Raw genomic sequence first — 13876 nt, 5'->3', positions numbered from 1 at the left:
GACCTGCAACAGCATCTGTGGTTGGGGGTTACTATTTTAATATGGTGCTGGAACAAGTAAATGCAATTTGTGCCCATGACAAAGGTGGTTAATATCATGGTCCCTGCACCCTCAATGTTTTTTTGCATTTAAAGAAGTAGGTTTCACCCCAAAAATGCATGTACTTCTTGAGGTGGAGGAGATTAGAACCAACAAAGGGCCCTTGTTTATTGCATATAATTTTACCTGAAATACAAACATGTGCCGTCCTGCAGGTACGGGTCCTACCAACACAGAGTCCAGCACCTGATCGTATTCTTCACTTTCAGCAGAACCCACATAAATGATTTTCCATTCCAGGTCTGTAAAAGAAGTAAAAGCAGTGTTCGCCAAGTTGTGTAAAGTTCATGCCTAGATTTGAAACCCATCCCAGCCCACAAATGATATTTATTTTTCTTCGTTGTTGCTAAGCTTAAATCCATGCTGGCTTTTTACATCTCTAATCCAGTGGAAAGATTTCCCCACATTGTGTCATACTCCCCCCGGTAATACACCATCATGTAGAATTATCAAAATTATCAAATAATTGTGGAAATAAAAACACAAAGGAGTAACATCTTTGTTTCAGTTGCAAAGTTGTGACACTTGTTACAGCTTTTAATTTAAAGAAACAGAAAAAACTGGCTGATTTATCTCACCAATGCCTACCCAAAACTGATATTTAACCACTTCATTACCAGAACTTTCACCCTCTTCTTGTCCAGGCCAATTTTCAGCTTTTGGCATTGTCCCACTTTGAATGACAATTGCACAGTCACGCAACACTGTACCTATATGAAATTTGTATTTGTAAGGGTAAAACACAATTTTGCCATTGTCACGTGTTAGTAAAACCATACATATCACAACAACTACCGTCCAGGTGGATTATACCTGTTTTTTTTTATTTCAGGACAAGTATGTTTAATTGTTGTATGTACCCAAAGTACAGCCTCAAAACAATAGTGAGCATTTTACTTTTTTTTTGGTTTTTTTTTTTTACCTTACCCAAAACGCACTGATGCTAACTGACAATAATAAAAAAAAATGCTTTTTTGATTAAAAAAAAAAAAACCCTGCCCAAAATATACTGACCATGATCTTTGACCCAAACACTAACCCTTGCAATGACCTAGATCAAACCTTGGATCTAGATTTTTTTTTTTTTTCCTCTGCAAAGAGAGATGCAGTGTATCCTTCCTCTCTATTCACATTGAGAAAAAATACAGGGAAGGGCTTCATAGTGACATACGAGTCTGGCTATCACCGCAATCAGGTTCTAACTATGGGTCCCCCATTACTCCCAGCGAGACCCTAGTCTCTATGCTGGGAGCGGGCTGTGCGTCACACTCCCAGCACAATGATAGATAAACCAATATGCAGCCCCACAGAAAAAAGCCCAGTCCAGTGGGGCTGCATATATGCATACTGTCGGCGTAAAGAGGTTTTTCACCATGGGGTTTTTAATTTCTTGCTAAACCAGGGGGGGAAAAAAAAAAAAGACCAAAAAAGTTTTTCTTTCCGGTTATAAAATCAGTGTATATTTAGTTTGTAGGAATGTCCACAAACTATGTGTATACATGGTATAGTTGGGCTGTAATTGGTTACAGTAATCACATGGTATAGACAGGGCCAATCATAAAGATCAACACAATAGTGCACAATGGATGGTATGAATTATTATTATTTCAGGTACTTATACGCAGCGCTTTACATATACATTGTACATTCATGAAAGCCATCCATTGTGTACAATGTTCATATGATCTGCTGTAATTGGTCACAGCGATCACATGGTACTAGCAGCGGCTGGTACACTGATCAGTCATTCGCTTTGTCCGGTGGACACAGCGGGTGACAGAACGCGCCACAGCGTGGCCCGTGGGGCACACGCAAGGCGTGTCCTGGTTCCACCTTAAACTGCGAATGTCCTGCCCAGCCATCATTTGACTATAGGCCGGACGGGAACTGGTAATTTATATGGTGTTGACCTGTATAGCCTGTTTCACATTAGTGTAATGAGATTTAAATGTGGTTTGAGGTGTGATTATTCACTGCAAATGCTGTGCGAATTTAATGCATGTGCTTTGTGACTGTCGTAATTTTTTCCACCACTAGCATTTGATTTGTTTCTATTCAAGTCTATGGGCTACTAAATCGCATAGCATCGCACCAAAGTAGCACAGGACCCTTCCCCAAACTTGCATTGCATTCGTGCTGCATTAATGTAAATGGCCACCAATAAAAATACTATTTCTCTATCGTCCATCGACAAACGCAGCCTCATCTCCATGAGCTGAGTGGGTTTATGCTCCTCCCATCAGGAGTAGTCTAGGCAGGAAAATTTGAATACACACACACCGGGGGCTGTCTCTCCAGGCATAAACCCACACTGCACAATCCAGCACATTAATTTGTTTTCTGCCTAGAGAAGGAGTAGACCTAGGATCCTGCTGGACCTCCGGTCTCAGTTTTTTGTTTATTCTTTTCAGAATATTTTCTTTTATTTCTCTTTACTTGCTAGCTAGTGTTCAGGGAAGAATTGCCAGGTGAACTACAAGCAACGATGCCGGCTGCGGCTTCGTACTGGATAATCTAGATCCTTAAGGTCCCCCCAGTCTGGCCTACGAGCGTGAGCAGGTTATATTTCCGACCTAGGCCTAGCCATGACTGTGCCCCCCTTGTCCAGAGGGGGACAAGCCTGCGAGCAGATGCCTCACTGGGACGCAAAGACCTGGAATGCCCTGAGTCAGCCCTGCCCAGCGTACCCCTTTGCTGGCAGCACCCCCACTTCGGGTGGCAGGCAGTCTGCCCAGAGCGGAGCCCACCCGGTCCATGGTATGGTGAGTAACTGTGCTCCCCTTGCCCCTGCTGGCCTTGGGGGATGTGGGCCCTCCCCTGGGGATTATGAGATTTGTTCCTCCCAAAGAGATCCCCTGGTCTGCCGGGTGCCTGGTCTGTGTGACCTTGGGCTTGCAGGTCCATGTTGTGGTTCCTGAGGCCTTCATGTGTCAGTCCCTAGCCGCATGGTGCGCTGAGAGCGCCGCCATCTTAGGTGTGGGCAATGGAATTTTTTCCCCATAGACTTGTATGGGGCAGCCATTTTCCCTGCAGTTTCCTATGTTTTGTATTGGCATCCATCTTTGTGTAGCCCTGGTGCTATACTTGGCAGTGTATCCCCATCAGGTGACATTGCTTCCTGTGTGGTAATTTCCTGCTGCTGAGCTGAGGTCACTCCCTGCTTCTCTCTCCATGCTGTGGAAGATTCAGGAGGCTGTGTGTCTGAGGTGGTAAAGTATTGAGGGTCCCTGCGGGCATATCTTTGCGCTTTCTGCTGTCAGTTTGGTTTAAAGGGGATACCTGCAGACCGCTGAGATTGGCGTTCTTAAAGCTACGGTACTCTGTTTTTTCACCCTCTGACCCACTCTGTGCGATTCCCGGACAGTCTGGATCACAGTTGCTGGCCGCGATTTAAGCTACCCTGGAAAGCCTGGCGACTAAAGTTGATTTAGTCATGAAAAAGGTTAATAGCCATAAACTGCCGCTGCCTTCTCCATCTGTGGAGGTGTCCTCTGATTCAGAGGCTGATGTGGTTGCCCCGGATGCTCCCCTTCCTGAGGGGTCGCTGTCCTCGCAGTCAGATAGTGAAGAGAACCTGTCTTCAGCTGCAGTGCGGGAACGCTCTTTGGTGGAAGCCCTGATTATTTCAGTGCAAGATAAAATTGGCTGATGAGCCTTGCACTCTCTGGATGTGGTTCGGGTGATAAGGGTTTATCTGACGAACGGTTACTGAGTCCTTCAGGAAGTCGGACTCTTTGTCCTTCCGTACGGTCCTCGCAAAGGTTTGGCTGCGTCCGCTGCTACCATTTTGAGATCAGGCAGACGGGTTGTTCAGGCTTATTCAATCAAGGGTCAGGTTCCTCTTTTCCCTGTGAAGGCGCATTCTACTAGAGCGCTGAATGCCTCTTGGGCTTTTCACCATCAGGCGACATCAGAGAAAAAAAGATTTTATGGTAAGAGCTTACAAAAATCTTATTTTTGTCATGCAATTCTGTGCTACTCAAGTAACATCAGAAATTGCACTTGTGTGAACCAGGCCTAACGAGAAGAATTTAGATTTGCTAAAATACCTGACCAAAAACAAGTGATCTGATGACTTCACTAAGGTAAGCGGATCCAAAGTAGAAACGTGACTTAACCATTGTTTGCTCTTCCATCTTGATGCAATTAACTAAGCGAAACAGGTTTTCCTGAGAATTGGTTCCAACGATCCTGCTCTCAATCCTGACTAGTTTTCTTTTCCCTGCTGATGAAACGTATCCCACAACCACCATGCATTAATGTGGAAATGTTCTCAAGGTAATGGGCAGTGTTGGGTTCCACCATGCTTGCCTTTCAAAGACAAAACACTGTTATGCCCCGTACACACGTGCAGATTATCTGCAGACTTTTGTCTGCAGACTTACCAAAACCATATAATATGAGGTCAAACCTAAACACTTTCAATTTGTATGCAATCCGGCAGGCCCTTGCACTACATAGAAAAGGTAAGTCTGCAGATAATCTGCACGTGTGTACTGGGCATTACATACATTGTGGAACGTTCCAAACAGGATTTGCTGTGTTTACTTGGCCATGTCTTTTCTTTTGTCACTTTGTAAAATGTTTAGGTTATAGTTCTCCCATGGACAGTTTTACCTATCTCCACTTTGGATCCCTGCAGCTTGTGCAAAGTTAAAATTGCTTTATATTTGCTTCTCTAATTATTGCCCTCCTTACCCAGTCACGTAATTTTGGTGGACAGCCATTTCTAGGCAGAGCCATGGTTGTGTAATGCTTAAATTTTAGATTTAATAATGCTCCTGGGGGATGTTTGAAATTTTCGTTTCTCTTTCGTTCACTGACGGACACAGCTCCTGATCTTTTTGACCATTGAGTTATACTGCCCCCTACAAGAGTAGGACAATAGGCAGAAAAAACTTGACTACGCCTATACAAGAGCGTGCGGGGCCCTCTGGGTCCCAACCATCCATTGATGCGCTAACGACGGTTCTGGAGTCCTTTGTGTCCCAGGTGGAGGTGGCTTTTGGGGCGGCAGGGTAGTAAAAAGTGCCCCCTGCCTTCCCCTGATTCATCTCTCTCTTCAGATTCTGAATCGGATCTGGCCGCCGCGGGCGGACCCGCTCTGAGGGGTCTGCGGCCTTGCACCCTGAGTTTTCCGATAGTGAGGATGATCCTTCACTCCTCTAGCCATGCACGAAAAGGCTCTGGTGGACGCGCCGATTGTGTCTGTGCGTGAGACTTTAAAAAAATGGAGGACGCTGCCAAAGCTGCGGGGAGGCACCGGTTCCAAAGCTGCCTAGAGTGGCGAAGGTGTTTCCGTTTCCTACCTATTTTGACAGATTTGTTGCTAGAGTGGGAATGTCCACAACGTCCCATTGTGGTCCTTAAACTATTCGCAATGAGGTTTACCCATTTGAAGAGAATTAGGAAGTGGACTGCTCCACGAGTGGTTGATCCCCCGGTTTCCAGGTTGAATAAGGCAACCATGATTCGGGTATAAGGACCTGGCTGGCATAAAGGCAGAGGTTGTGGTCCGCAGTATGTTCACTGTGCCTGGCTTGGCACTCACACCGGTCTTCACCGTTGCCCTGGTGTCACAATCTCTGACTGAGTGGGCTAAGCTTTTACGCCATGACCTGGAGGGAGAGGAGCTCCCCCCTGCGGAGCTGGCAGACCAGTCGGTCCAGGGGCTGCTGTTAATCAGTGATGCCTTAGGCGTGTTTTGTGGCTAAAATGTTGGTCTGCCGACCAGATCTCTAAGAAAAAAAAAAAAAGCCTTAACCTGATCTTCCTTTTTCAAGTGGATCGCTTGTTTGGAGCTACCCTGGATGACCTCACTAAGCGTCTCATGGGAGGGGAGAAGAGCACCTTTCTTCCACAGGCTAGTAAGGGTAATGAACCTTGCCGCAGACGTGGCCCATCCTTCTCGGCTCACAGGAAATTTTTTCGTCCCTCTGGGTTTGGCTGACAAGGGTTCGAAGCCTTTCAAGGCCTCTTCGGGAGGATCCAAGCGAACTTGGTCTGGCAAGTCTAAAGCGGAGTTCTCTGGAGCGGCAGACAAGGCTCCTCCTTCTGCATGAAGGTGCACCCTCACCCGTGCCTAGGGTAGGGGGGACAACTTTGCTGGTTTCCAGACCCATGGACCTCCTTGGTGCAAGACAAGTGGGTCCACAAAGTGATACGGTCCGGCTACAAGATCGAGTTTCGTTTTTACCCTCCGGAGAGGTTCTTTCCTTCCAATGTGCGTTTGTCCCTGGACCGAATACAAGCCCTCTTCGGGCGGTGCAAGACCTGTTTTTTCAAGGGGCAATTGTTCTGGTTCCAGCTCTAGAACATTTTCAGGGGTTTTATTCAAACCTTTTCATGGTCCTGAAGAAAGAAGGCAATTCTGGATCTCAAGGCCCTGAACTGCTTAGTGCGGGTACAGAAGTTCAGAATGGAGTCTGTTTGCACAGTGGTGGCATCCTTGCATCAGGGGGATTTCCTTGCCTCTATCAACATCATGGACTCTAACTTACACATTCCAATTTGTGTCTGTCACCGTTTCCTCCGCTTTGCCATGGGAGAGGAGCATTATCAGTTTGTGGCGTTACCCTTTGGTCTCGCCTCTGCTCTTCGGGTCTTCACAAAGGTGTTGGCTCCGGTGCTGGCGTTGTTACGTCAGCGAGGAACTGCAAAGCTGGACAAACTTCTCTTGCAAGCAGTGTCTCCTACTGCTCTGACGGACAATGTGACCATCACTATACTGACTCTGAGGGAGTTCAGCTGGCTTCTGACTTTTCAGAAATCTGCTCTGGTTCCTTCCACGAAACTGGACTGAGTCTGATTCTGGACTCGGCTGTAGCCAGTTTTCCTTCCTATGGACAAACTCCAGAAATTGCATGCTACGATTCATCTATTTCTGTCTAGCAGGTGGTCATCCCTCCAGACTTGCAAGAGGGTGCTGGGCCTGAAGGTTTCCACCTTCGAGGCAGTCCAGTTTGCACAGTTCCATTCGAAGTCACTACAAAGGGAGATCTTGGCCAAAATGGGACAAGTTTCTGAAGTCTCTGGACAATCGGATCTGGCTAAGCAAAAAAACAAAAGGGTCTCTGATCTGGTGGCTTCGCTCTCCAGCTCTTCGCCAAGGCAAATCTTTTCTCCTCCTGTATTGGACAGCGGTCAACACAGATGCCAGTCTGTCTAGGTGGGGAGATGTCCTGGGTCTGCACTTCGCTCCGGGAGTTTGGACACTGAAAGCATCCAGACTCCCGATCAATGTCAATGATTAGGCTGTGCATGAATCGCTGGACGGATCGCCTTCAGGGGTGTCTGGTGCAAATCCATTCGGACAATGCCATGGCTTATGTCCATCACCAGGGTGGAACAAGAAGTGTCATGGCAGCTCTGGAGTTAGCCGGCATTCTTCGGTGGGCAGAACGTTTTTTTTTCCCTGCCCTCTCCGCTGTACACATTCCAGGGGTGGAAAATTGGCAGGCGGATTATCTCAGTCGGCAGGCGTTGGACCAAGGGGAGTGGTCCCTTCATCCAGAGGTGGATCGGTCACAGGATCCGCTAACAGATGCGCTGGTGGCCCCCTGGGGCCAGTATAGTCTGATTTACGCTTTCTCTCCTCTCAAGCTTCTGCCTAGACTCTTGCACAGGATCGAGGCAGAAGGAATTCCGGTCATTCTAGTGCCCCAGATTGGCCTCGCTGGTCTTGGTAAGCCAAGCTGGTGTGGCTAGTCGCTGACGACTACCACTCAGGGAGCATCTGCTGTCCCAAGGGCCCATCTTCCAGCCTGCTTTACCGTCTCTGGCTTTGACGGCTTGGCTGTTTGAAAGCTAGGTACTGAAGGTAGAGGTTTGTCTGGTTCAGTGATTCCCACACTACTGAAGGCTAGGAAGATCTACTATCTTATGTGGAAAGCGTACATTTCGTGGTTTGATTCGCTTGCTGTTCACCCTCGGTCTTTCGGTGATTTGACCTTCCTTCAACGGAGGGCTTATCAGGTATTGGTCTTGAGTACCATTAAGGGTCATGTGTCTGCCTTAGTGGTCTTCCTTCAACGACCCTTGGCCACGCACTCACTGGTGTGTAGTTTCTTTTTTTTTCTTTTTTAGGGGGTTCGACCTTTGATCCTTGGTATCTCAACTTGGTGCTTTCAGCTCTACAGAAGCCTCACTTTGAAAATATTCAGGAGATTCCCCTGCTTGCACTATCCCAGATGGCCTTTTTGGTGGCGATCACCTCTGCACTCAGGGTATCGGAATTGGCGATGTTGTCTTGTCTTTACCTTTTTTTTGGTGGTCCACAAAGATAAGGTGGTTCTTTGTTCCTTTCCTTAGTTCCTTCAAAAGGTGGACCCTTATTTCCATCTAAATGAGGACATTGTATTGCATTCCCTGTGTCCCAGGCCAAAACATCCTAAGGAAATTGCGTTGCATTTCCTGGATGTGGTTCTTGCCTATTCAGGTGTACCTGGCAGCTACGGAGTCTTTTTTAGGAAGTCAGACTCCCTATTTGTGCATACGGATGGGCCTCGAAAAGGACTATCCGCTTCTTCTGCGACCATTTCTAGATAGATCAGACAGACGGTGCCTATTCTATTATAGCCATCACTAGATCAGGTTCCTCCTTTCCCTGTGAAGGCGCACTCTACGTGGGCGATCAGTGCTTCTTGGGCCTTTCATCATTAGGCGTCAGTAACACAGGTGTGCAAGGCGGCTACTTGGTCATCAGTGCACACCTTCACAAAATTTTTAAAGTGGATGTGTTGGCCTCTGCGAATGCCTTATTTGGCCACAATGTTTTGAAGGCTGCTGTTTAGGGGGCTTGTTCCCTCTTTGGAGGTACTGTTTTTTAGGTGGGCTCCAGTTGTTCTGGTTGAGCTCGTGTTACCTGGTTGGCTACAGTTTAGCCTTGGGAATTTTTTTTTTTTTTTTTTTTGCTGTTCCCACCCCTCATGTTTGACAGGGCTTTGGGACGTTCCAATGGTCAAGAAGATCAGGAGTTGTGTCAATCAATGAACAAAAGAGAAAATGGGATTTTTGACTTGCCTTAACCCATTTCTCTGATGTTCATTGACAGACACAGCACACACCCTCTCTATGGAGTTGTATTACTTCTGACACTGCTTATAACAAAACTGAGTACCTATATCAGAGAGGGGGAGAATACCTCCTGGGACTGCGCATAGGCATAGTCAAGTTTTTTTCTGCCTTGTGTCCTACTCCTGTAGGGGGCAGTAAAACCCAATGGTCAAGAGGATCAGGAGCTGTGTCAGTCAATGAACATCAGAGAAATGGATTTTACGGTAAGTCAAAAATCCCATTTTTTTGTTAAAGCAAAACCATTATTGGTGCTTCTAAACTTGATCCTGAACTCTTTGTAATGGCTCTTTCACGATAATGTTTTTGACATGTTGCTTTCTAAGGGCTCTTTCACACGGCCGCTCCGTGTGTCCGCAAAAAATCCTATCTTTTTGCGGATGATTTGCGGACATAATGTAAGTCTATGGCATTGCAGATGTCAGCGGAATACCATCCGCTGACATCCGATTTTCTTCCTTTCAGTTCTGTTCCGTTTTTTGGAACGGAACAGAACCCTATTTTTCCTCCGTTCAAAAAACGGAAAGGAAGGAAAATCGGATGTCAGCGGTGTCATCCGCTGACATCCGCAATGCCCATAGACTTAAATTATGTCCGCACATCATCCGCAAACGGATGGGATGATATGCGGACATATGGAGCAGATGATACAAATGTCATCCGCTCCGTGAAAAAAAAAAAAAGTCCCGCAGCGGAGCTTTCACACGGAGCGGCCGTGTGAAAGAACCCTAACTGTGGAGCTAAAGGGGTGCAGTTAACCACTTAAGGACCAGGCCTATTTCTGACACTTGTTGTTTACAAGTTAAAATCAGTATTTTTTGCAAGAAAATTACTTAGAACCTCCAAACATATATATTTTTTTTTAGCAGACCCTCTAGAGAATAGAATGGAGATCGTTGCTATACTTTGTCACACCGTATTTGCGCAGCGGTCTTACAAATGCAAATTTTTGGCAAGCAATACACTTTTTTGAATTAAAAAATAAGAAAACAGTAAAGTTAGCCCAATTTTTTTCTATAATGTAAAAGAGAATGTTACGCCGAGTAAATTGATACCTAAAATGTCATGCTTCAAAATTGCGCACGCTCATGGAATGGCAACAAACATCGGTACTTAATCTCCATAGGTGACATTTCTACAGGTTAAGTGTAGATTTACAGAGGAGATCTAGGGCTAGAATTATTTCTCTAACGATACCCTACATGTGTGGTTTGAACACCGTTTACATATGTGGGCATAATTTGCGTTCGCTTCTGCGTGCGAGCTCAAAGAGACGGGACGCTTTATTTTTTATTTTTTCCTATTTATTTATTTTACCCTTTATTTTGATTACTTTTATTCCTATTACAATGAATGTAAACATCCCTTGTAATAGAAATAAGCAGGACAGGTCCTCTTTAAATGTGATATCTGGGGTCAGACAGACCTCAGATCTCACATCTACACTTAAAAGCAAAAAAAAAAAAAAAAAAACGCTCCGGTCCACCAAGGCCATAGTCGAGTGGGGGTCATCTTGCCCTCACCTGACTTCCTGCCTAGGACCTGAAAGGACTAGATCGTTTTCCCTGATATCGACTGCTCCGGTAAGCAGGAAAAATGACTGGGAAGCGACAGGAGGGGGGTAGCCACCTCTCCCGCCGCCCATAAAAGTGATCCTGCCGCTGGGACCATTTTTATGTGAAAGAGGACCGCCGGCCGTGTAGAAAAATATATAATATCTGCTGCCATAACACCGGTATGTAACATCAAAGTACCAACATAAATACATGGTGGGCGGTCTGGAAGTTATGAAATCATAAAATGTTATTTAAATTTAATTTATTTCCAGGTTGTAGCCCTTGAAAATGTCAAGTTCAGTGAAGTTATTCATTATTTATAAAGTTGCCCTGTAAGTACAGTACCATGTATGACTTTTTTGTTGGAATGCAGATACTTTTGCTAAAGTTTTAGCCCTCGTTCACATTGACTTCGGCTTTGAAATTATGCGACGCACAGATGTCTTCCATATTGCACCCGAAATTGCCAAAAGTAGTGCAGGAACTACTTTTTTTTTTCGGCATCGCACTGATTTGAACAGTGCGATTGCCGGCAATAGGATGCGACTTGTGATTTGACCTGTCAGATTGCATGAGAAGTCGATCCAATGTGAACAAGGAGTAAATGTGCTTTTTCCAATAAATATGAATGCAACATAAAGTAAATCTAAAATATATAGAAAAATTCAAGTTAGACTTACCGGTAACTTGTTTTCCAATAGTCTTTCAGGACAGCACCTTAGAGAGATGGCTCCTCCCTTTCCTCATCAGGAAACACCCCATCCACCAGATTTTAAAAGGAGGCTTCTCCCACCATTTGTCAGTTTGTAGAAGAGTACCTCCGGCCCATGCTGGAACACATAAACAGATATGGTTAATCACAGCAATACATTTTATACAATAGGGCGGGATCCTCCTGCTGTCCTGAAAGACTATTGGAAAACAAGTTACCGGTAAGTCTAACTTGAATTTTCCCTAAAACGTCTTTCAGGACAGCACCTTAGAGAGGATTATCGAGACTTACTCAATTTAGGGAGGGACCACAGCTTGCAGGACCTTTCTGCCAAAAGCCTGATCTTCAGCTGCCAAAAGGTCCAACCTATAGTGTCTTGCAAATGTAAAGTAGCTTGACCACGTAGCCGCTTTGCAGATCTGATCTGGAGTGGCACCAGCTTTCTCTGCCCATGTAGTGGCTAGCGCTCTAGTAGAGTGAGCTCTGATCCCCTGTGGGGGAGACTATTTCATTTGGGAGTAAGCCTCTGAAATAGCGGATCTGAGCCATCTGGCTATTAATCCTTTTGATGCCTGGCGACCTTTTTTGTTGCCAGAGAAAAGAACAAAAAGAGAGTTTGATGATCTAAACTCTTTAGTAACCTCCAAGTAGTGTATAAGAACCCTTCTTACATCTAGGTAGTGAAAGCTTTCTTCCTTATCTCCTGATGGATTGGGACAGAAGGTAGGCAACACAATTTCTTGTGATCGGTTTCTCGTTGAAGCTACTTTTGGGAGAAACCCTGGATCCGTCTTGAGAATTATCCTATCTGGATATATGGACAAGAAAGGTTCGATAGCTGATAAAGCATGTAATTCACTGATTCTTCTTGCTGATGTTATTGCCACCAAGAAGACTGTCTTGAGGGTAAGGTTTTTTAGTGTAACCGTTTCTAGTGGTTCAAAAGGTTCCTTTGTGAAGGACCACCGACAAGTACCATTTGGGGAAGCTTCTGACAGGTACTGGTCTGGAGCGGGTAAGGGCCCTGAAGAATCTGATGATTAGAGATTCTGAAGAGATGGGCCTTTCCAAGAATACCCCCAGGGCTGTTACTTGTACCTTGAGGGTACTTACTGCCAAACCTTTTCCTGCACCCTCCTGTAGGAACTCCAAAATTGAAACAATACTGTCCAATTTTTGATCTTTAGATTCACACCAGGTATTATAGGTTTTCCAAACCTTCGCATATATATTCCTTGTGACTTTTTTCCTACTGGAAAGTAGAGTAGCAATTAATGCATCTGAAAATCCTTTCCTTTTCAGCAGTTGCTCTTCAGATACCAGGCGATGAGCTTTAGCTTTTCTACTTCTGGATGATAGACTGGACCTTGAAGCAGTAGGTCTTGACGAAGAGGGAGCTGAAAGGCAGGTTTGACTGATAGTTGAAGGACAGTTGAAAATCAAACCCTTTTGGGCCAATAAGGAGTGATCAGGATCACTGAGGCTCTTTCCATTTGGATTTTTCTCAACACCAACAGAATGAGCTGGAAGGGGGGAAAGGCATACCCCAACCTGAACTTCCAGGGATGTGCCAGGGAATCTACTCCCAGAGAGTTGTCGTTTCTGTGGAGTGAGAAGTAAAGTGGAAGTTTTGCGTTTTCTTTCGTTGCAAACAGATCCACCTCTGGCTTTCCCCAAGTCTTGGTTATCAACATAAAGACTTCTGGGTTCAAGCTCCATTCTGCTTCTCGGATCTTCTGCCTGCGTAAGTAATCCGCCACACTGTTTAGTGTACCTTTTACGTGGATTGCTGACAAGGAAAGTAACTGACTTTCCGCCCACTGCAGAATTTCCGTTGCCAAAAGCTGTAGGGTTTTGCTTCTTGTGCCCCCTTGCTTGTTTAGATATGCCACTGTAGTGGCGTTGTCTGAAAGGACTTGAACATGAGTCCCCTGAAGATTTTGAGAGAAGGCAGCTAGGGCTAGGCCGACTGCCTTCAACTCCTTCCAATTTGAGGATTTTCTTGTCTCGGTGTGAGACCAAACCCCTTGTGCCAGGTTTTGGTTTCAGTGGGCTCCCCACCCCCATCTGCTGGCATCCGTTGTTAACCTCTGGTCTGCTGGGAAGGACCAGGCCAATCCCTGGGACAAGGTTATCTGATTTCTCCACCACCAAAGGGACCTCTTGACCTTGGTGGGGATTTTTACCTTTAAGTCCAAAGTCTCTGGATTGTGATCCCAGATTCTGAGGAGGAAATATTGGAGTGGTCGAAAATGAAGCCTTGTCCATTGGACGGCTGGAATTGATGCAGTCAGGTTTCCAAGGACTGACATGATCTCTCTGATCGACTACCACTGATTTGTTTGTAGCCTTGCTACCAAATTCTGTATTTTGACCTGTTTGTCTTCTGGTAGGAAGATTCTTTGTTCCACAGAGCATAACTGAAACCCTAGGAACT

The 13876-nt window shown here is 45.6% G+C and overlaps 2 protein-coding genes across 2 annotated transcripts in view; one reads left to right on the top strand and one right to left on the bottom strand.

Moving 5' to 3' along the window:
* The window catches only part of MCM9 (minichromosome maintenance 9 homologous recombination repair factor), a 230669-nt gene that overhangs the window by 162958 nt on the left and 53835 nt on the right, over positions 1-13876 (top strand). The window lies entirely within an intron of this gene.
* ASF1A (anti-silencing function 1A histone chaperone) overlaps positions 1-13876 on the bottom strand; it is a 45918-nt gene that overhangs the window by 24040 nt on the left and 8002 nt on the right. Inside the window, exon 2 of the mRNA XM_082251208.1 lies at positions 226-341. Coding sequence (XP_082107334.1) covers positions 226-341 — 116 coding nt within the window. The remainder of the gene's footprint in view (positions 1-225; positions 342-13876) is intronic.

The sequence above is a fragment of the Pelophylax lessonae genome, assembly GCF_965119305.1.
Source record: "Pelophylax lessonae genome assembly, chromosome: 3".
Taxonomy (NCBI): domain Eukaryota; kingdom Metazoa; phylum Chordata; class Amphibia; order Anura; family Ranidae; genus Pelophylax; species Pelophylax lessonae.
This window is presented reverse-complemented; position numbering and strand designations above follow the sequence as displayed.